The sequence below is a fragment of the Balaenoptera acutorostrata genome, chromosome 5, assembly GCF_949987535.1.
Source record: "Balaenoptera acutorostrata chromosome 5, mBalAcu1.1, whole genome shotgun sequence".
Classification (NCBI taxonomy): domain Eukaryota; kingdom Metazoa; phylum Chordata; class Mammalia; order Artiodactyla; family Balaenopteridae; genus Balaenoptera; species Balaenoptera acutorostrata.
In genome coordinates this window covers 77,452,634-77,476,488 of record NC_080068.1, presented here as the reverse complement: position 1 = coordinate 77,476,488, position 23,855 = coordinate 77,452,634, and the positions used below count along the sequence as shown (strand labels likewise).

The 23,855-nt window shown below is 44.1% G+C and overlaps 1 protein-coding gene across 10 annotated transcripts in view; it reads left to right on the top strand.

The window, feature by feature from the left end:
• The first annotated feature begins 3,181 nt into the window (after positions 1 to 3,181).
• The window catches only part of LIMCH1 (LIM and calponin homology domains 1), a 347,042-nt gene continuing 326,368 nt past the window's right edge, over positions 3,182 to 23,855 (top strand). For 8 of the 10 annotated variants that reach the window (XM_057546932.1, XM_057546929.1, XM_057546930.1 and 5 more), the window contains exon 1: positions 3,182 to 3,356. In XM_057546932.1, coding sequence (XP_057402915.1) covers positions 3,261 to 3,356 — 96 coding nt within the window. In that variant the 5' untranslated portion in view covers positions 3,182 to 3,260. The remainder of the gene's footprint in view (positions 3,357 to 23,855) is intronic. The other 2 variants (XM_057546931.1, XM_057546928.1) reach the window with 2 other exon arrangements.

Below are 23,855 nucleotides of genomic sequence, written 5' to 3'. Positions count from 1 at the left end.
TCTGCCAAGTGAGAGAAGCCACACACAAAGGACCACACCTTGTATGATCTCATTTATATGAAATGTCCAGAACAGTCAAATTTATAGAGACAGAAAGTAGATTAGTGGTTGCCAGGGCTTGGGGGCATGCGAGGTTAGGGGGATAACTGTGACACGGCATGAGGTTTCCTTTTTGGAGGGATTAAAATGTTCCAAAATTAATGTGGTGATGGTTGTACAACTCTGAATATACTAAAAAACACTGAACTATACAGTCTAAGCGGGGGGATTGTATGGTATGTGAATGATATCTTAAGAAATCTGTTACCAAAATATCCATGCTCTTTGAATACATTATAGCCCTCATTTGGCATTTAACATATACTGTCTTATAGTTTTTTTCCTAATCAAAATGTTGTTTCACACCTCCCAAGTAGTGATGATGATCTCTGAATTGTAGGGTTTCTTCCAGATTAGTTTTCTTCATTATATTTTTCAGATTTTTTCCAACAGGCATTACTTTTATATATGAAAACTAGACTATACAGAAATGAAAATTCTGTGTGTCCCTTTGTGGATTCTTCTGATGCTAGTACAATCTCTTACACGTAGTAGGTGCTTAACAATGATTTGTAAATATTATTGATAATGACGCTAGGTTTGAACTCTATTATGGATTTAAGTCTTTAGGTCTTGGGTAACATGTGAATTTGTTATTGGTAGCAGAGTTCAGGAAAAGCAGATGTCACCTTGTGATTATAAACCTTAAAACACTTAAAAAGTACTGAAAGAAAAAAATATGCTTTAGTACGAATGCCAATTTTGATAGCAGATACTTCAGAGATATGGTGGATTTAACTTTTATACTCGTTTTCAAATGGATGCAGATATGTCATTTGGGTCAGCGGGCTTCCCCTGCTCCTAGTCACTTCGTGCAGTGGAATCGGCCCAAAGTGGCATCTCGTGTCAGTGTGCTGCATCACTTTGTGAATTATTTTACTTTACCATGTTTCTTCATGGAGACAAGGTCATCTTCTGACTATATTTTACTAACCCTTTTCCTCTGCTTGCCTTCTTCACTCTTCTTTATAACTTCTCCTCCCTCTCGTCCTTTCTGGAAGGCAGGACGGGAGGGAAGCTCAGCTGGCTTGTCCTGAGCAGTAATTATATGCCAGGACCAGTTTTGGTCCTTTCACATTCAGAACTCCTGTTTGCTCCTCACAGTGATTTGCTGAAATGTTGCCATTCCAACCTCATTTGAGATGAGGAAACTGAGGCACATACAGTAAGCGGCAGAGTCTGGCCTGGGACTAGTAAGGCAGCTTGGTGTGCGGTTAAGAGCAGATCAGGCGCCAGGCTGTCTGGGCTTGAATCAGGGTTTCACTGCTCACCAGCTGTGTGACACCCCTCTCAGTCCCCTGGTGTTTTCATAGGGATGGTAATAGTGTATCTTACAGGGTTGAAATAGGGAATAAGTTAGTCAATTATTTGTAATGCACTTAAAACAGTGCCTGGCACAATTCAAGTGCCATGTAAGTGTTTTAAAAGTAAATAAACTAAAGCCTGTCTGACTCCAAAGCCAGTAATAGTGGAATTTCAGGCCTGCTTTTTGTTCCATTCTCCCATTATAGCAGCAGAATTAGACAAAGGCTAAACTTGGACTCTGAACAGGAAAGAGACTTAGCTGCTGAGGCACCCATGGACTTCTCGCCCTGCCCACTGTGGTCTGGCATCCCCCATCTCGCCTGTCTCTCCCATGCTATCATTCCCACCTGATTCTTTGCTCACCACACTCCAGTAACGCTGGCTTTCTGTGGGTTCCATGAGCCCTACCAAGCTTACTTCTACCTCGAGGCCTTTGCACCCATCTGGAAATGTTTCTCCAGATTTTTGCATGATTAACATCTTCCTCATTCATGTCACCTCGTCACGTCATCTTGTCAGGAAAACCTTCCTTGATCATCATTTGGGCTCTCAGGCAAAACAGCAGGCATGCTCACATAAAGGTGGCTGAGAAGAGTTTATTAAGAGACCGTTAGCAGGGAGTGGGCAGGCCAGAAACCAGAATAGGATGGGGAAGGCTTTACTCCCACTGGGCCTGGGGAAGTGGGGTGGCACAAGAGGAGACCAGGAACCTTCAGAGAACCCAAGGAGAGGCCCCAGACAGAGTGGCAGCCTTGGCGGAGTGGTGCCGCCAATCCCCGCAGCCTTTTGCAGAAGAGGCAGCAAAAATACCCCCACTTCCCTCTCCTCCAGCCTGCTGACCTCCTGCCTCCCTCCCATCACCAGAACCTGGACTCACAGGCCAGCCTCCCAGGTGAAGGTGGAGAGGCAGGCCGACGTTAGCCAATACTCTCTTCCCAGGTCATAGTCGATCTTTTCTCCTCTTTTATCTTCTTAGCATATATCACTCTCCACCATTACCTTCTTTTGTTTTACCCCATTCCCTCTAGAATGTAATTATTTTGAGGGCTGGGCCTTCCAGTTCTTCCGTCCCCTTCCCTTTTTTCATCTCTGTGTCCCCAGCGCATAGTAGGTGCACAATAAAGATGAATTAAATCAATCAACAGACTGGGACACAGGTAGCTTGCCCGCAGAGAAAAAAGTTTATAAGGGTCGTTTATCTTTTTTTTTTTTCTTACAAAAAGATCAGGTGACTGAACATCCCTGGCATCGGGTCAGAGGGCTGCGCCTCTTGCCCCCCACTTCTGCGGCCGCGAGTGGGGGACAGCAGGTGCGGACGGCCACTGCTAGCCTGCGGCAGCCCGGGCTCCCCCGGGACGCGTGCGCCCGGCTCGCCGCGCGTCTCCCAGGTGCGGCCCGACCCGCTCGACCCTCCGCAGCCGGCGCGGCGCGGGGACGTGCGGGGCGGCTGCCCGAGTCCCTCTCCCAGTCGCGTCGTGGGCAGGGAGGGAGACACCCAGTGCTCACTCTCGGTTATTTTTAGTTGGTGGCTGACACCCCCGCCCCGGAGGGGGTGGGTGGAGCGGGCAGAGGAGGTGGGGAGGGAGGGAGCTCCTGGCGCCTCCGCGCTCGCTCCCGCGGGGACTCACGGCGCGGCCGAGCCGGGCGGCGCTGGGAACAGCTGCGGCGGCGTCCTCGGCGGCAGCGCGGCTCTCCTCCGGGACCTGCTCCGCGCGGGGGAGGGGCGGGCAGGGGAGGAGAGCGGGCGGGCGGGAAGGGGCGGGGAGCGCGCTCCTGCGGCGGCGGCGTCGGCGGCGTCGGCGGCGGCCGTCCTCATCCCGGCGGCCCAGCGCTTGAGTGGACGCGGGTCTTCGCAAATGGCTTGTGCGGCTCTCGGTCTGGAAGCTCTTCAGCCCCTGCAGCCTGAGCCGCCCCCCGAGCCCGCCTTCTCCGAGGCGCAGAAGTGGATCGAGGTAGGTGCCCGCGGCTGGCGGGGGGCTTTGCAGGGGCAGCCCGGAGCCACCGACCCGCACACACACGACAGGTCCAGCCTCGCCTCCCCCCACTTTCTTTTGCCAGCTGCTCCGGCACCCGTCAGGGCCTCGAGCGAGCTGCGACCCCCTGACGCTTTGGCACTGGCGTCTCGGGTGAGGGTGGGCGCGAAGGGGGGACACTGCGGTCTAGCTGTGCGTGTGGGGGGCAGGAAGCGGTCCCCTGAGCCTCCATCCCTCCTGCCCGCCAGCCGCGCAAATCTCAGCTCCTGCCGCTTCCAGGCGCTGCCAAAGGAAGCGCAGTGCGAGCAGAAGCGCCGCAAAGCCTCATTATGCGCGAGCCCCCAGAGTCCTTGCCGACGCAGCATGTCGGGGGTCCTGCTCCCAGTCCTACCTCCGCCGGTTGGCTCCCCCTCCCCGCCCTTCCGGAGCGGAGTTGTGCGTGTCTCCACGGAAGCGCATACCCACCGGAGCCTCTGGCTGTATTCCTGGCACCGGGTCAGGTGTGAGGCTGGCACAGCGCAGAGGGCCGGGGAGCCTGCAAGACCCACCTGCGAATGCGCCATCCGCAGAGACGTTGCCCAGCCATTGGCAGCTCCCACTCCATCGCAGAGGCGGTGGGACGGGCTCCCAGGTGCTGGGTACCCGGCCCCGTTGGCATATTTCACTTCTTAAATGACTCGGTGGCAGGCCAGGGAAATCACTGGAGCTCTCGGCTCAGTTCAGGAAGCGCTCGCTGGGCGATCCTGATTCTCGATGTTTATCTGTAGATGCAGCTTGGTGGCCCTGCGCTCCCGAAATGAAGTGTCTGCGGGGGTCAGGACGCTAGGAGGGTGCGAGCGGGGAAAGGTGACCCATTATGATCCGTGCAGTGAGCCTCTGTTTTGCGGCTGGCGGCCTTTCTTGAGGCTTAGTGGAAGGCGAATTTGACCCTCTTTTCCTCAGGGACAGGCAGCTCTCCCTCCCTGGTAGTTCAAAGGAAGAAATGTACCGCTAAGTCATGATCCAGCAATGGTGAAGCCTGTTAGTACTCAGACTGTCACTTAGTGACACCCTTGATGCTGCTGGGGTAACAGAGCTACGATGGTACAGATTTAAATCTGCTGAGATGCCTGGGGAAGCCACCCTCACTTAATGCTGCTCTAATGCTCCAGCCACAGGCCTGCACCTTACAGGGTTAACCTGCTTCATACAAGCAAGAGTGTCAGGCAGAGTTTAGAAAGATCTATTTAAAAATAGTGTTAAAGAAACAGAAGAATAAACTCGAGGCTCTATTGCTAAAAGCCCCAGTCGTGTCTGTCATAATTTGATGGCTAATGAGCAGATGAGAAAAAGACCTTGGCTTTTTATTTGTGAGATGTGGCTGGCACGCCTTGGGCTGTGACAGGTGCTTTCTCTGTGCTGCATACTTGGGCTCACAGGACATACAGGAAGCATTTGTAGTCACTGGCTTGGTTGAGAGTTGGAGAGCTGTGTTTTTCAAGTTCTTGAACTTTAAAATTCTCAGGAGAGATTTTGGATGTGGATGGTGATGAGGGGAGGGTATAAGAGCAGAGCACTTTGTGGTTCTTGAAGGCAAGCGGTTTATTCCCCATTTCCTTAATTGTAAGTAACACGGGCATACATACTATACTTTAAAAAAAATGTATTGTGGGATAAGTTACACACAGGAAAGTGCACACATCTTAAGTGCACACCTCCATGAATTTTCACCTAGGTATATAGTACTCTAGCCTCCACTTAGATTATGATCTAAAACATCTTCTTCAGCCCAGGTCACAGTCTGTTTTTAAGTGGTGGTATATTTCAAGCTAAATATTATGCAGTGAAGAATATCAGCTTTTGTCCTGGTTCCACAGGTTTAAAAACAAGAAGGGCTTCCTTAAGAAAGCAGAGCCCCATTGGGCCCTATAGACAGTTGGGCATTGTTCTTGATGCTTTACCAGATCTACCAATTTGAGAATGTGAAAGCCATAACGGTCAGTGCGTGGCTATAGGACGAAGCAGTCGTGGCGCTGTGCGTGTGCATTATTGAAGGGGCCTATCTCCTTTCAATCGCGGAGTTGGGTTTCACGGAAAGGAGAGCTTCTCCCTCCTAGGCTGTATAAAAAGGTGTTTGCTCCGGGGAGAGACAGAGACCGTCCCTCTTGCTTCCCGGAGATTCCTCTTGAAATGTAAATGCCGCGTCTGCAAACCGGGGGAACCCAGGAGCAGTAACAGATGGTTCTGCGCGCAGTTGCCCAGTGAACAAAGATTCCTCGGCTAATATAGCAATAATGTAGTACTTAGTGCGAGCCGAGTTCCCAGGGGGACTGTTATCTCGAGGCAATTGCATCTCCTTTAGGGGCCCCGTTGTCTTCGGCAACATCCTCATTGGTAGGGCTTTGTTTTTCACTTTTGTTCAGTTGGTGATTAAATTTCCCACAGACTTTTTTTTTTTTTTTCCTTTTTCTTTTGGGTAGTCAGGAATTTCACCCTTTCAGAAAAATGTTCCCTTGGGTGCAGCAGGTTAATAAACAAACTTTGCAGTTTTTCTCTCCTCTTCAGTCCCTGGTCTTCCTTGAGTCATGGATTGGTGAGAAAACTGTTCATTCTTAATAAAGGCTCAGGGAACAAGCTCCAGGAGATAACTTGTTAGTGAGGAGTTTCTCTCGGCCTGCAGTCTTGGCTATTTGAGGGCTGTGTTACTGGGCAGGAAACGGTGGCCTGGGAACCGTGCCCCCATCTCACCCCACCCCCAGCTTCTGCCTTGGCTGGCAGAGGTGAAAGCCCTGACGGAGGTCACAGGCCAGGTGGGAACAGTTCCATAACACTTCCAGCGACTTTTTATAGCCGTCCGAGCAGGCTACGTGTCTTAATGTGGCTTTGGGGAGACTCCTGAAGGAAACAGCAAACTTCTTGTATTAACTCTGGCTACCAGCAGGCAGGGGCCTAATTTCCTTCCACATTCCTTCTCTAGAAGGCCTTCCAAAGCAAAGGGGCAGTGAGTGCAGCACAGCGGTTAGAGGTCAGGCTTTGGGGCTGGGCAGCCTGGGTTGGAATCCCAGGTGTATTGCCTTCTAGCTGTGTGACATTGGACAGGCTGTGTTTCCTCTCCTTTTGGTTCTAAATAGTTTCTTTGAAAGCTAGCGCTAGTCGTTAACAACAACAAAAATAACAAAGAGATATTGTTCAAAGGATCTGTAAAACAGGGGTACTAATAGTAGCTTACCTACCTCGAAGGAGTGCTGTGAGAATGAAATAAGTTAATACATTTAAGATGCTTAGAATAGTACGCAGCATTTAGGAAGTGCCGCTTAAGTAGTGGTCATTATTATTATTGCCATCATATTACTACTGCTATTAATATCACTACTACCATTACTACTATAGTACTGCTACTATTACCACTGCTATCTTTATTAATACTGTTATTGCTATTATTGTTGTTGTTTCTATTGTTGTTAATAACAACTACAGCTGATGTTGGAAGAAAATCTTCAGAACCCTGAGTTTCTTAGTGTGAAAAATATAATTCAGTTGTCTACTGACCTAATTCTATTGTCTTACCTTATTAGCTCCAGATACCTGGAGTAGAAGTTAAGTAGGTGTTGTGTGTTATTCTGACTTGAGTTAAAAGAGATTTAGGCATCAGAGGAAAACCAGTAATACCAACTGATAAGATAGTCCATTAAGGTTTAGAAAATTATTCCTCAATACTGTGTTGACTATTTAAGTTTAACGCATAGTCTTTGTTAACCAAACTCCAAGCAGAATGCTCAATTCCTCTCTTCTTGCAGACAATCCAACATTAAATCGTTAAACAAATGGTGGTTGTCTGAATATACAACTCCAGTGTAGCAGTGTTTTGTTCATTGACGTTGTGTCAACTCCCCCTAGAAGAAGAATAAGTCCCCCATTTATTTTCCTTCCTCCTTCCTCCCTTCTCTTTCCTCTTTCCCTCCCCCCCGCCCCCCGTGATGGTAGTTATTGAGTTACAAGACTATGTTAGCAGGTAGATAATTCTAATTTTCTTGGTCTACCCCCTCCCCTTTGCTTCTCCACCCGCAAGAGTATTTATCTGTTCTAATCTGTAGTTCTTCTCTGCAATGCCAAACACTTTCTGGAGAAACAGATGTCGCTTCAACTCAGTTTCAGTTGTGATTTGGAGCAAGTTGCCAGGCCTTTAGGGAGGGGTTGGAAATTTCAACCCAACTCAGCCTTACTTCTCAACTTGAGACGTTTCTGGACTCCTTTAACTTTAATCATACCATGCCTGTGGGGCTTGGTGCTGCATATAATCTCATTTGTGACCTAATCCATATTTCACATGAGTGGGAACTAGTACTGGGAGGGATCAGTTCATCATTTTGGGTCATCTCCCCCTGCTCACATAGAATTGTTTCCTTATTCAACTGGCACCTGCTTTTGAAGATTAAAAGCACCGAGGGTACCTTAGCTCTCCAAGACTGAAAGCTGTTGTATTGTTTGGCAGTTGGGAGAATTTATCTGTAGCCTTTGAGAGAATGTAGCATTTGGTGGCCAGTAACATACATTTGCGATGTAACGATGAATGAACATATGCCGTAAGTTATATAGTCATTCTAATTCTCCTTCTCTGTCAGGACTTGATGACTCTTACATCATTTTACTACAACAAAGATTTAACTTTGCATATGGTTCTCTACTCTGCATGGAGAGCTAGGGAAGAGGAAGAAAAACTTTTCTGGCTAGCTCAAGAAAGGAGTGGTGGTCTGAATAGATATGGAAATGAGAGCAGGCAGCATCATTCTCACAATGACATTTAAATAGTCTGGCTTGTTTGTATACAAGGACTGCTATGACACAATGCTGTCACGTGGTAGGAGAACAGTGAGGTCCCACAGATTTGGGGAAAGGGGAAGTGGAGTGGGAGGTGGAGCTGGCTCTTCTGGCCCCAGCATCTCCCTGGAAACCAAGTTTGCATCAGGCAAGCTCCAAATGAGCAGACTGAGCTCTGGCCACCAAGAGGGGGGTAGAGTGGGGTGTGTGTCCCCAGCAACTGGATCTTTGGGTCCCTGGCTCTCTATTGATGGATGACAATGGAGCCATGATGTGGACATCTGGCCGGTGATTCTGTGAGTGGCAGTTGGTGCTAGGTGGGACCAGGCAGCTCCTGGAAATTGGCCTGGAAACTTCTCTTTTTGCTTTGGACTATCCTGAAACTTAAAAGTGTCATAGCTAGGGGTAACATGATAATGATAAGGATGGTGATAAAACCAGTGCTCATGATGATAATAGCTGATATTTATTGAGTACTTACTATGTGTCAGGCACAGGGTGAAAAACTCATTAATCCCTTATAAGTAAGTAATGTTATTATCCCCATTTACAGGTGAGAAAATATCTTCCCCGAAGTCACAAGTAAGTGGCAAAACTAGGACTTTAATCGAAAGCATCCTTGCTTAACTTCTACAAATATATGTACCCAGATATCCAAAATTTATAGCTGAAGACATTGTGGCTTCCAGGAATTAGGAGACTTGCTCAGGGTCACCTAGTCAGGAAGTACTGGTTAGAGTCAGGATTCGAAACCCAGGCTGTCTAACTTGGAAGCCCTTGTTATCTTTTTTTTTTTTAATTTTTATTGAAATATAGTTTGATTTACAATGTTGTATTTGTTTCAGGTGTACAGTAAAGTGATTCAGTTATACATATATATATAAACATATATATATATATATTTTTTACATCCTCTTCCATTATAGGTTTTTACAAGATATTGAGTATAGTTCCCTGTGCTATACAGTAGGTCCTTGTTGGTTATCTATTTTAAACATAGTAGTGTGTATATTTTCATCCCAAACTCCTAATTTATCCCTCTCCCCCCCTCCCTTTTGGTAACCATAAGTTTGTTTTCTATGTCTGTGAGTCTATTTCTGTTTTGTAAATAAGTTCATTTGTATCCTTTTATTAGATTCCACATATAAGCGGTATCATATGATATTTGTCTTTCTCTGACTTACTTCACTTAGTATGATAATCTCTAGGTTCATCCATGTTGCTGCAAATGGCATTATTTCATTATTTTTTATGGCTGAGTAATATTCCATTGTATATATGCACCACATCTTCTTTATCTGTTCATCTGTTGATGGACATTTAGGTTGCTTCCATGTCTTGACTATTGTAAACAGTGCTTCTATGGACATTGGGGTGCATGTATCTTTTCGAATTATGTTTTTCTCCAGATGTATATCCAGGAGTGGGATTGCAGGATCATATCCCTTATAGTGCTTCCTACATTTAGGACCATGTGTGAAAATTCCTGTAGGGACTGAGCTTTCTGTCCCTCTGACTGTGCAGAGGTTCCCCCCACCCCTGCCTTTTTTCTGAGCCATGATGTGGATTTCAGAAGCTATGGCTCCCTAGTTTGTTTTTCTTCACAGTTTGTACCTTTCTGCTGCCAAGACTGAGGGGCTGTCCTCTCTGGGACAGACCTTACATTGGGTGGGGGAGGGGCGGGACACCAGGTAGGTGGTGCTCGCAAGGCCCTCAGGCAAGAGGAATCAGGCTCTGCGCCTTTGCTGGCTGCCTTCACACCTCACTTTGCTAAGGCGGAACTGGGCAATGGCATTGTCTGTAGTTCAGGGTTGCTAGAATCCGGTTTCTGTCTCCTGTTGTTACAGCTCCCAGTCACTCCATTGAAGTTTTATTAGGGCAAATGGCCAATAAGTAAGTAGTTAGTTTAAAAAATTTTTAAAAAGCTTGCTGATTCCTTAACATATGATTACTTAAGAGGACAGATATTCTAGAATATTTTATGTTTATGATATTAGGGACTGTGGCTCTCTTGTTACAGTTTTACCTCCAGTGGCTGTTCCACATGGGGATGCATAATTGCATCGTCCATGTGTGCTTTAGCATTTTCTAATGGAGAAGTTGAGTAGGTGTATTATTCCATACTTTACCTTCCCCAGAGAGTTTGAGTAAAGACCTACTACCTGTGTGATCTGTCTTGTGCTCCAAAACACAAAAGGCTATGGGTGCAAAGGGCCATCTCTTCCCCATGCTGATGTGTTTAAGCGCTGTCGGCACATCTGTCTGAGGCCTTTACCACAGCTCCTTCACTCTTACCTGAGAGTTCTCCTGTTTGGACAGGAGCTCACCTGGGAACAGTTTTGTTGTTGAGTTCAGCCAAGAGGCAGGTCCTTCCAAGAGAGGAGATTGGCGGCCTCTCCTGCAGGTATCCGGGTCCCATCCTGAAGAACTGAAGGGTCTAAACAAAGTAGCTCTGTGACTTCTGGGAATCTTGGCTGTGGTCAGCATCCCTGTCACCTACATTCCAGTCTAACCCTAGTCATTTCGGCCTTTATTTTCATGGTTAAGGACTGAATCGCTTAACACTGGTTGATTTTTCTTTTTTTTTTAATGTGTAAAGCATCCAACAGTTTTCTACTTTAATAGTGATATCGAAACTTTTTTTTTTTTAACATTGGTGGATTTTTGACTAAACTACTTTCATTGGAGCTAGATTTTTTTATTTTTTTGAAGCCCAGTTCACTCTTCTGTGATTTAGAAAACTGTGCAATACAATTGTATACTATTTCCCCTCATTTGTTCCTAAGAATGTGTGTGTATTTACTTTTGAAGCAAAGGAAAGATATCAGATAGGATCTTTTTGTGCGGGGAGGGTAGAGTGGGAAAAAGGAGGACTTCAGTGCAGTCAAATGAGGAAAGGAAAGGATAATAGAACTTTACTTTTAAGTAATTGAGAAATATAAAAATAGCCTAAATTAGAGGGTTACTAGAAGATACAGGAAAAAAAATAGTCCTTGAAAAAAAATAGTCCTTATAAAAAGAATGATGGAATATTGGAAAGACTTCTTCCTGGACACAGGGAGATGTTATATCTCTCTTTGCAAGGAAGAATGATGTCATGGAGTTCAGCTCTGCTGTGGTAAAATTCCATGTTTGCAGTGTTGAAAACAGTATTCCCAAAGAGATGTCCTCATGTAGCTAACCCTGATGGGGTGGCCATCGAATCTCAGGGAATTATCTTTGGCATAAGGGGAAAAAAACAAGGTGACGTAGTCATAAAACATGCACCTAAGGAATATCTTGGCTGACACCTTTTCTCACTAAACTTATGCTATCAGCAAAACTGTATCCTTTTATTTATGTTGGGACCTTAAGGATAAAATATTGGTTAGGCTGAGAAAGCTCCATGTTTCCACGGCTCTGCATCCTGACTGTGACAGTTACAGCCATTGTAGGAGGCAGCTCGGCTTCCTGGTCAACCTTAGAAGTTAGGGATGTACCCCACCCTTCTATTCCTAAGTAGCCCATTAGGAGACCATGTAAGAATAGACCTACACTTGTTTTTGTTTTTTATAAAGGTCAAGGGCAGAAGGGCTTTTTAAAATTTTTACATCCCAATACTGTTATAAAAAAGTCCTCAGCCTTATTATTTACCAAGTGGGGCACTAAGTGAGGAATTGAAGTTATTTATTGTGGAGTAGACGGCTCTCTTTTCCTCTCCTAAGAAATATTTTAAAAAATAATATTCAAACAATTAGTTTATTCTAATGGGAAACTGAATGAAGGCTAGGATAGGCTCAGTCAAATGGTTTAAGATATGAAAATAATTATTTGGGATGCTTGGCTGTCACTCACTTATAAGTTCACTTCAGTGTAAACACTAAAAATAAAGCATTAATGGTGAAAATAAGCATTAATGTGTGAAAGTGTTTTAAACAAACTTTAAAATTCATTTCCTGTAAAGTGTTAACTAAGCTCCAACCATATACCAGGCATAGTGCTGGGAACCAAGGTTAGGTGGTGAACAAAATAAACATGATTCCTGCCCACAGGAAATGCACAATGTAGTTGTGGTGTGTGGGGAGTAGAGCTTAAACAATAAATTCATAATAACAAATTGGGATAATTGCTATGATGACAAAGAATGGGAGACTTAAGAGAAAAAGACTTTAGGCAGACAAGGACTCATAGTGAAAGTAATATTTAAGCTGAGATCAGCAAAGGGTGCTGAGCAAGGGAATTAGATTGATGCTAATTTATTGAGATAAGAGCTTGTGTGTACACACAACACATGCTTTTATGCTCTTACAGTTTTCCAGGTGTGTTGAAGGTGTGTATGTAGGGGAGGGGGCGGAGAAGGGAGCTGAGTCAGAAATTCTCAAATATTCTTTTTTTTTTTTTTTTAAAGAAATTCACGTTCTTTTATTTATTTATTTATTTATTTATGACTGTGTTGAGTCTTTGTTTCTGTGCGAGGGCTTTCTCTAGTTGCGGCAAGTGGGGACCACTCTTCATCGCGGTGCGCGGGCCTCTCACCATCGCGGCCTCTCTTGTTGCGGAGCACAGGCTCCAGACGCGCAGGCTCAGTAATTGTGGCTCACGGGCCCAGTTGCTCCGTGGCATGTGGGATCTTCCCAGACCAGGGCTCGAACCCGTGTCCCCTGCATTGGCAGGCAGATTCTCAACCACTGCGCCACCAGGGAAGCCCCTCAAATATTCTTGCCGGCCACTCAGAGTGGGGTTTGCATGATGGTCTACATACCGCTTAGGACTAAGGCACAATAAATCAAGAGACCCTCTTCTAGGAGAAATGGCAGAGAGGACTTTGGGATTTACATTTGAGCTTGGACTCTAGGATTAAAATTCTTACACAGAATAGGGGCTGTAGACGCTGCACTCCACTCTGAAGTGAGAAAGGGCTGCAAGAAACCTGCCTACTTTTCAGTGAGTAAGGAGGGCAATTTTGTGTGAGACTTCAGGTGGTGACCCACAGATGTCCTCTGATTTGGGAATTTGTCTCCCAAATTCCTCTGAAAGAAGGTGCTTTATAAACTAATAAAGTCACATGTCATCTGGGAGCCCCAGAAATTGCAAACTCTGTAACTTAGGTTTCTTTTACCACTAGAGCCCCTTCCTCATGGTCCAACATGGCTGGTAGAGATTCATCATCACGTCACCTTTCCAGGAAGCAAGATGGAGGAAGGGAAAATGAAGAGTGCATCTTTTCCTTATAAGATGTCTTTTAGAAAAGTCTTCCTGACACTTCTGGTTCCATTTTATTGCCCAGAATTTCAGTAACATAGCCGCTCCTGATTGCAGGGGAGGGTGTAATGTTTCCAGGTAATAATCTGTGTTCTATTCCTTAGGAGAAAGGGGAGAATGGTGGTTGAGTTAGGGGCACCCTGGAGTGCCCCTTCTCCACTTCTCCAGGGACAAATCCTTCCAGACAGGGCTTAAATATGACTGCCTCTGAGGCAGACTCCCTGATTCCTTTAAGCCCACTAATCCTTCTCTGTGCACACCTGACATTTAGAATTCACCTCTATTAGAACATTGTCATATTTCATTGTAATGAATATATGGTTGCTTGGGATCTGCCTACTTTGATAAACCCCACAGCTCTTGTGGCCGAGGTCTGGGTTCTTAGTGATCGTCCTAGTCCTCTTCAGTTTATTCACTTTGCTCCCCATTAGGGCCTCAGAGCCATATTCCCCACTGCCCGAGAGATTTCTCAGTAAGCTCGTGCCCAGCTACGATTGCCTGATTGGCACTTGGACTCTGCCGTGGCAGAGAAAATAGACTCTGTTGCTGCCCTGACAGGAAGCAAATTTTTTTTTTTTTTTTTTAAAGACTGATTAAAAAAAGCAGTTTACCCAATAGTTGCCTGGAGACAGTCAGTGATTGGACACTTGGAAAGTGATTCCACTCTTGGCTCTTAGGTAGGTGATATCAGTTGAAGGAATTATTTAGGAGGCCACCCTTCCCCTCAGGTTGGACTGGTGCAGGGCTCACTGCACTTGGCATTTCTGTCTGCAGGGCTGGAGAGCAAACATCTCCTTTCTTTAAATAAACATGCTCCCCAGCATTCTGCCCCAGGACTCTTACCTCCTCTTTCTCTCCCCACCTCAACCAATCAGTCAGGCTCCTCTCTCTCCCCTGTTGTAGGATCTAGCTAAAGAAAAAGCACGTAGGAATTTTACTGTAATGGTCATCTGTATGAGTTCTTATCAGATAGGTATTTTTAAAAGGACAATACCCCGTAAAAACTAATGACCAGCAGCTGGTATTAATAAGGGACTATGGCTATGACCATTCATTGTCATGACCCAATGGAAACACTGAGAAATGGCATCCTCTCTGCCTTTCCTACAGAAAATTAAAAAAGGAGCTTGTGGAGCTGAATGTTATCAACCAACAGATGTGGTTGCCGCCTGTTTCCTCAGGAACCTTGCAAGATGTCATAAATAGGAGGGGTGGGTGACAAGTGGAAGCCTGATTCATCATGTTGCAAGAGTTGACGGAATGTGATAATGTAGTGATAAGGTAGCTAGTTCAGTGGCAAATAAAAATAATAATAGTTAACACACTTCTAGAGCACTTATCGTGTGGCATTGCTAGTCTAGGTGCTTGAGTTACTATATAATGTTATGTAATGTTATGTAATAACCTAGCACTCTGCCCAGCAGATAAGGTGCTTCTCAGGTAAGCACCATTTTATGCCCATTTTATCAATACATGACGGGAAAACTGGAGTACAGAAATGTTAATTGATTTGCCTGAAGTCACATAGTTAATAAGTGGCAGAGCTGGGATTTGAATCCAGGCAGTTTTGTTCCAGAGCTTGAGCTTGGGCTGGTGACTGCTATGCTCTAGAAGTAAAAGCAAAACTTCTAAAAGGATCATGATCCCAACTATCTAAGCAAGCAGGTGACCTGCCCTCCCTCTGGCTTCCTCTTTCCCTCAGCAGCTGTTTAGTGGGCATCTTCTGTGTGCATGGTACTGTTAGTTGCTAGGAAACAGTTCCATCTCTGTGATTCCTGAGCACATTCTGTGAAACTGGAGCCCTTTCATTGCTTTTAAAAAGATAAATTTTGGCAGGCGAATGGTTGCGACTACGCTGAAAAACCATCACAGGAGCAGAATAAACCATAGCCGATGGGTGGAACTATTTTTACTTCCTTTCTCTTCACCAGTCTCTTTCCCTCTGGTTGAGACCTGGCTCCCCATCTGTGTTCAAGTAGTCCTGGAACAGAAATTATTATTAACAGGAGGAAGAAAAGCATGTGTAGTTAGTGTGTGTTCCTGCTGGCTGCTCTACATTTGTCATCCTACGTAGTCCTTGTGTAACACGTATCTGTTGCCCACCGAACCAGGTCAAGGGTCTTTACTGTGCCTGTTCCAGTAAGTTTTAGTCATGTTAAGACTGGCAGGCGACTTGGTCAGGACTCTGATCCGATGTGGCTTCAGGGCCCTTAAAGGATGCCCCTGGCAATGGTACTTCTCTTGGCCCACACGTCTGGTACCTCCTGGTCGCAGCTCCACGCTCAGACCCCTTACCCGGCATGGACCCCTGGTGTTCTGAGCAAATATGGTTGGCTCTGCCATAATTTATGTTTCCGTAGTGTGAATTATCGCATGTGCAATTGAGAAGTAGGGTGTGATGCTTTTAAGATGCAAGTTGCAGTGGTTTGTGTGAGATTTTTCTTAGCACCTTAGTATTTTGCATCACCAGTTAGCAGTAACTGAAAGCAAAGGAGGCTGTGGAAGTGAACGGGGTGGGGGGGGGCGATGGCGCCTTGTTCTTGCTCTGGGCTCTGCACTTATTAAAAAGTCTGATTTTCCCAGGTCTTTGTGTGTTTTATCTTGTCTCCATAATGCAGCAGCTTCAGTCTTTCCTCACATGCTTTCCATTACTGCACCCTTGCCCCACCCCGCCTTTTGGGTAAAATTCCCACGTTTATTCTATAATAGGATATAGAAGACATCTTTTTATCTGTGCTAGTAATTCTCAGTTTCTTATTGTTTTTGTTAGTGTTCTGGTTACAGAGTTGAATGGGATTTGAGCCTTCTGCCCCAACTCTAAATTTTTTATGAGCCCTGTTATATTTTAGTGTTTGATTTTGCAGAATATGAGGTTTTTGGTTGTTTGTCTCACTTTGGGACATTATTGATTCATTTTTAGGAATGTGCGTTGTTGTTTTATAGTAGAAATACTTGGATCTTAATGTCTTGTGCAGACTTACTGCCTCTCACTCACAGGCTCACACACACACAGATGTATAAAACAACAGCTGGAAGATTCCTGATGCTGGAATTGAGGATCTTGGGTCCTAAGGAAACATTTTTAGGAACTTCACATTTCCTATCTACTGTCAGATGACCTTGGACAACATTCCTCAGAGAAGCTCCTACTGATTTTGGAGAGGTGGTGGAATAGTGCATTTTTCTTCCTGAGGCATTTGTCTTTGGGATTTTATGCCTTGGTAGTACTTAAAGCAGCGTCCTTCTCCCCAAGGGAACCTATGAGAATTATTTGTTGTGGGTGAGAAGCTCTTGGAGATGAGGCGAGTTGGAAGTGAGGAAACTGAGACTTGAGGGTAAGCGTAGGTGGTTTGTCCGGAGGGTTGTTGGCTTCTAGGCTGTGACTCGTGTGGCCTTCCTGAGCCAGTATATACATATTGGCAACCTGTCTCAGTTTGGGACATTATTCGTTCACTCATTATATATTTACTGAGCATATCCTAAGAACTCAGGAGTAGATGAGACAAACATGGTGACTGCCCTTGTGAAGTTACACTCTTCCAGGAGAGACAGACCCTGAACACAGAGTTGTGTGTGTGTGTGATGCACGTTCAGAAAGGGAAGAGCAGGTTGTGTGGACATGGAGAGGGTTGGGCCTCCTTTGGTCTGTGGGGCCTCAGGCAGCCTCTCTGAAGAAGTGCTGTCTAAGCTGAGGCCCAAAGGATGAGCAGGGACTGGCCAGACAAAAGAGAGCAGGAAACGGTGTTCCAGGTGGAGGCTGAGGGATGTGTGAAGACTCCAAAGAAAGAGCTGGAGGAGCCCAGTGAGGTGGGTGTGTCAGGGCGAGGGAGGTGCGGGATGAAGCTGGAAGGCGGGGTGGAGGGAGGGCTGCTCAGCCTGGTGCAGGCGGTGGGAGTCCTCAGCGCTGCCTGGCCCTAGCCTGGGGCCCTGGCTGGCTCTCTCTTGGACGACAGGGATCAGATTTTCTCCACTTTTCCTCAAATTATCATAGTTCATGATAATAATTTGTGAGGGCTTGGGACTTCCCTGGTGGCGCAGTGGTTAAGAATCCGCCTGCCAATGCAGGGGACACGGGTTCAAGCCCCGGTCCGGGAAGATCCCACATGCTGCGGAGCAACTAAGCCCGTGCGCCACAACTACTGAGCCTGTGCTCTGGAGCCCGCGAGCCACAACTACTGAGCCCACGTGCCACAACAACTGAAGCCTGTGCGCCTAGAGCCCGTGCTCTGCAACACGAGAAGCCACCGCAATGAGAAGCCCGTGCACCGCAATGAAGAGTAGCCCTGGCTCGCCGCAACTAGAGAAAGCCCGTGTGCAGCAATGAAGACCCAACGCAGCCAAAAATAAATAAATTAAATAAATAAGTAAATAAAAAAAAAATTTATGAGGGCGTATCGCCTATGGCCCTATTCTAAGCATTTAACTTCTCAACCATCGTGTGAGCTTGGTGCAAACTCTTATTACTCCTATTTTACAGAGAAATAAGTAAATAGTCAAAGGTCGCACAGTCATTAGGTGGTGGAGCTGATCTTCAAACCCAGGCAGTCTGGCTGCTTTACCTCTGCTAGTGACCACCATGCTGTGGGATGTGATACAGGCTCGTCACCAAGGGCAACCTTGAAGGATATTGGTGAGGGGGGGGCAGTAGTGAAGAGGTGGGGTGGGGTGGAGATGGGGATGATGCCCCAGGATGCTGGAGGCCCGTGTTGGCTTTAGAAATGTTTTCAGTATTTTTAAAGAAACTCCCCAAGTGAATCTCTTTACCCAATACACTGCTTGACAGTTGCTGCTACCTGGAAAGGAGAGTGATTTTATCCAGATGAGACCCTAGGCATCTCTCTAACCCTACGTTCTAATGCATATGAGGTCTTGGTTCCCAAGTGGCCTGATGGACCCTGGGGTTGCTCTGACATAATAAACCACTGAATTTTAACTTGCATCAAGAGTTGTGAATTGTATAATGTGTTAAAAAATTTTTTTTCTTATTCATTTGGCTTTTATTTGAGTGTGTTTAGTAATTTTTTTCATTCAAACATTCTTTTGTGTGTTTTAGTTAGTATTCTGATGGTTGCAACAAACAGAAATCCAACCTAAACTGGCTTTAGAAAAAAGATGGTGTATTGGCCTATTGATAGTCTGGAGGTAGATTCCTACTTCAGATGAGGCTGACTCAGCAGCTCAATGGTATCAGTAAGGACAAGGATTCTCTCAGCCTTTCAACTGTGCTGTACGTTGCGTGGCTTTATGCTCTGGCTTTATGTAATGTATCTATGCCTGCCCTACACCATTCCAGAAAGTCCAGGCTTTTCCATTTGAGGACTTGGCGGGACAAGAGGAATTCCAGTCCTCATATTCTCTTTACACCCTCTGGCCAGAGAAAAGAGACACAGCCCTCTTTCATGATCACCAGGGGAGTGGATGAGTGGGTTAGCTGAAGTCAATCGGGGTCCACCCTTGTCCACCCCTACCACTGGCTGCTACCCAACAGTGAAGTGGTGAATTCCCTAAAGGAAAACCTAGGGGAAGTAGATGATGATGAGATCACCAATAAACGTTACCAGTATTTTAATTAAAATGCGATAATATATAGGAATGCATACGTGAGTGGCAAGAATATAGAGAAAAACAAGGAAATAGTTAAAAAACTGAGAACAGTGGCTATTTCTTGGAGGTGAGTTTGGGATTATAATCTAAGATTGGTTAAAAAAGGCATTAATAGATTGTTTCATTCCTATTTTTAGAAGATTAGAAAAGGGTCAGTTTTAGAGATATCACTGAGTGTCAGGTGCCCAACCCAGCACTTAAGTGGTTCTACTAGGTGTAAAAGTGTGATTGAGTGAATCAGATTGATTTTGAAGTGTTGATTAAAAAGTAATATAACTCACACAACTTAATAGCAAAACTACAAACAATCTGATTAAAAAATAGGCAGAGGAACTAAATAGACTTTTTTCCAAAGAGGACATACAGATGGCCAACAAGTACATGAAAAGGTGCTCAACATCACTAACCATCAGGGAAATGCAAATCAAAACCACAATGAGATATCACCTCACACTTGTTAGAATGGCTATCCTCAAAAAGACAATAAATAACAAGTGTTGGTGAGGACGTGTAGAAGAGGGAACCCTTACGCACTGTGGGTGAGCATGTAAATTGGTGCAGCAACTATGGAAAACAGTATGGTGGTTCCCCAAAAAATTAAAAATAGAGCTACCATATGATTCAGCAATTCCACTTCTGGGTATTTTTCCAAAGAGAACAAAAACACTAATTCAAAAAGATATATGTATCTGTATGTTCATCACAGCATTATTTACAATAGCCAAGGTATGGAAACAACATAAGTGTCCATCAACAGATGAATGGATAAAGAAGATGCCATATATATACACACACACAGTTGAATGCTACTTAGCCATAAAAATGGAGATCTCACCATTTGTGACAACATGAATGGATCTTGAAGGCATTATGCTAAGTGAAATAAGTCAGAGAGAGAAAGACAAATATTGTATGATCTCACTTATATGTGGAATCTTTAAAAAAAAGTTGAACTTGTGAAAACAGAGAGTAGAAAAGTGGTTGCCAGGAGGTGAGGGTGGGGGAAATAGGAGGAGGTTAGCAAAAGGGTACAAACTTTCAGGCGTAAGATGAATAAAGTCTGAAGATCTAATGTATAACATGGTGACTGTAGTTGATAATACTGTGTAATTGAAATTTGCTAAGAGAGTAGAACTTAATGTTCTCACCAAAAAAAAAAAAAAAAAAATCACATATATATGTGTGTATGTATATACACACATATATATAAAAACAAATATATAAATAAATATGTGAGGTAACGGAATGTGTTAACTAACTAGGTGGGAGGAATCCTTTCACAATATATATACATATATGTATCAAATCATCACCACATACATTTTAAATATCTTATAATTTTATTTTGTCAATTATATTTCAATAAAACTGAAAAAAATAACATAAAAAGGTCCAAACTGGGTACTTCAATTCTCCTTTTTTCTCAATATATATTGACCTTTTTACTGAATTATAAAGGAGCAACTTTTAAAAAATGTTAGAAATGAAAGTATCCAATACCAGAATCTGATTTGTTTTCCCCATTACATTTCGTATTCCTCAGGTAAGGATTATTTTGTGGAGCCTGAAGCCTAGAAATAGCAAAACCACACAGTTGCTGTTTGCTGGAGAATGCTCGGCCCTGAGCCTGTGCACTCCCCAGGCATGTGGGTCTTCTAAAAGTGGGTACGGCGGCTGTCGCCCACTGATCCTCTGGCTGAGTGGCCCAGATTGGCACAGCGCAGCTGGATCCTATGCAGGGCCTGTACGGCAAAGAGGAGGGTAAAAATAAAAACCGGTTGGACAGTTTAGGCGGAGTCAGGGTACTTGAAAGCTCACTGGTCGCTTTGCTAGTCCTTGGTCAGATTTTCACTTTTTATTTTAAGGGATAGTAGTGGTTACAGGGACAGTTTCCTAGGTTTCTTAAATGGTAAAATAATTTCATATAGCACAGCAAAACACAATCTAAGGTGCTTTTTTCTATATGTAGAAAATATGTTTTTTGAGTTTAGAATATTTTGCCTATAACATGAGTTTCTTATTTATCCCACTATTCAACACTCAAGTCTTTAATAAAACTTTTTTTCCAAAGGCATCTCTTTAATGGAATTACTCTCTGAAATAAGACCTCTCTCTCTTTGATAATAGAGTGAAATGAGCTTGTCATTATAGGGTTTTTAAAAAAATAGTTTTCTTTGTTATAGAAAGAAAGAGTAACAGTGTTTAAGTATGGTGTCAATTATCTAATGAGAATAGTTTTTCAATCCTGTCATTTTTTGGATTTTGAAATTTCTGTTTTAAAGTGCGGATTTGCTAATTTTTGAAGCTCTGGTCCTTATTAATGGAAATTTTGAGATTTTTATTTTTGGCATTTGACCAATATATTTTGTTAAAGTGCAAAAGCAAATTCTGTGTCACATTTTCCTCAGTTACTGATAGCTTTGAAGCATGTGACAGTTTTTTTCCTCCTGAATGCTTTGTGTCTTTAAATGTAAGCATCTCTCTGTGATCTGTAGATTGAAAATTAAATCCCCAAATGGACTTTGCCTTGCAATAGCAATATAGAAGAATATTAAATATTGATATTTAAAATATATGGAGATATATGGAGAATGTGAGTATAAGTTATTTTTAAAATAAAATTTAAAAAAATCTCAAAATACCCTTTTGGAGACATTTCTGAAAAAACATCTTTTTAATGCAATGTTTACATCATTAATGCTAGTTTGGAATAAGAGTTCTAAGAATTTTCTTACATATCATTTATTAAGTTACTCATTATTTTAAAATCTACTAAGAGACTAATAATGCCTATGGATATCTTTTGGCAGTGATAGACATATTCTAGAATTAGATAGTGGTGATGTTTGCCCATTTATTTATAGTACTTAGTGGAAATGCTAAAATATTCTGAATTATACATCTAAAAGAGTGAGTTTTATGTTAAAAAACCTATTAAGAGCTCAATGTTGTTATAACTATTCTCAAGATGTGTAAAAAACACGTGAAATTAAGGTATATATTAAGCAACTCTTGGTACAGCAGTGCAGTGTGACACACCACCCACCAAAACTCACAGTGGCAGATAGCAATCTTTTTTGGCTCATGGTTCCAAGGGTCTGCTGGAGCAGTTCTGCTTCAAGCTCTGGGTTGGCTGCACTTGGGTCAAGACTGTGGGTTGGGTTCAGATCTGCTTCATGTGTGTTTGTTCTCCTTGGACCAGAGGCTACCTGGGAGATGTCTTCATGGCAAATGAATGACAGGTGCACCAGAGCCCAGCCAAATCATGAAATGGATTTAAATTCTCCACTTGCATCACATCTACTCACATTCCACTGCCAAAGCAAGTGATGTGGCCAAGTCAGTGGGACAGGGAAAGACATTTTGCTCACAGTAGGAGGGGAGGGGAGTGAATATTCTTCAAACAATACTCCAGTCTATCACAAAGTGTTTGTGGTTCCTCCTAGCCACAAAGGGAGAAGAGAACATTTCTCCCTGGGTAGGGATCAGTATCTTTGAGGAGATGGGCATTGGGTTGAGTCTTGATAAATGAGCAAGTGTTGTCAGTTGGATGGGGAAGGTAAGGGTGAGGAGAGATGAGAGCAAGGGTTGGAGAAGGGCCTTCTAGATCACGAGAGCAGCTTGAGCAGAGAGATGGAGATTTGCAGGAGCAGGGTATGTTTAGGAAGCAGCAGGGCCAGAGTATAGCATTTGGAAAGGCCTGCTGGGAGAAAAGACTGGGTCCTATCAATGAAGACCTTGTGCACCATGCCTTAGGGTTTGGTGTTGGAACTTAAAGGGCTGGGCTCTGGAATCAGATAGGCTGAGTTCAAAACTTCACCCTTCCATTTACTAGCTCTGTGACTGTGGGGAACTTACTTAGCATCTCTGTGCCTCAGTTCATCGTCTGTAAAATGGTAAGAGTATTCTCAGTGTCTGCCTCATGAACTGTTAGGATCAAAAAGTGAACACACAGAAGGCCCCTATAAAAGTACTTGGCATATATCAAGTGCTTAATAGGTGTTGACAGCTATTAGTATTTTTATTTTTTAAAAATTTATTTTATTTATTTATTTTTGTTGCACCAGGTCTGAGTTGCTGCAGGCAGGCTCTTTAGTTTCGGCCGGTGGGCTCCTTAGTTGCAGCTCGCAGGCCTGTATGTCCCAGGAACCTTTTCTTATCCATCATACCTTCTCACTGTTATACAATCAATGTCTCCCCTCCTCCTCTCTCAAAGCCATCTAATACGTTCAAGTCTTTCCCATCTTCAAATACAGAACAAAACAAATCCTACTGAAACCTTATGTTCCTTTCTCCCTGCTATTTACAGCTGTCTCCTTTCGTTGCTGTCAAGCACCACGAAATAATAATCTACACTCCCTCTCCCAGCTTATACACCTCCCACCAAGCCTTAAATCACTGCAATCACTCAAAGCAATTCACACTGTCCTCTTTCAGCCAGAGGACCCTGCTTCTTAAACATTCCTGAGTGTCTCATAGGCTCCTCCAATAACACACTCAAACCTGAACTCATCCTCTTTCTCCTCACATCACTCCTCTTCCTATGTTCCCTATCTCAGGAAATCAAGCCACCCAGTTGATCAAGACATAAATTTGGGAGTCACTCTCAATTTCTCTGTTTCTCTCACCTCCCCCATCCATTCAGTCACTAAATCTCATCAATGTTATATCCTTAATGTCTCTCACATTCATTCCCACTTTGCTGCCATCATCACCTCTGGCTTCCCTGCTTCAGTACTGACCACCATAATCATTCTCTTCCTTGCCACCAAGGTCATCTTCCCAAAACATAATGTAATTATGTCCCTTCCTTACTTTTGGTTATTCCTCATTGTT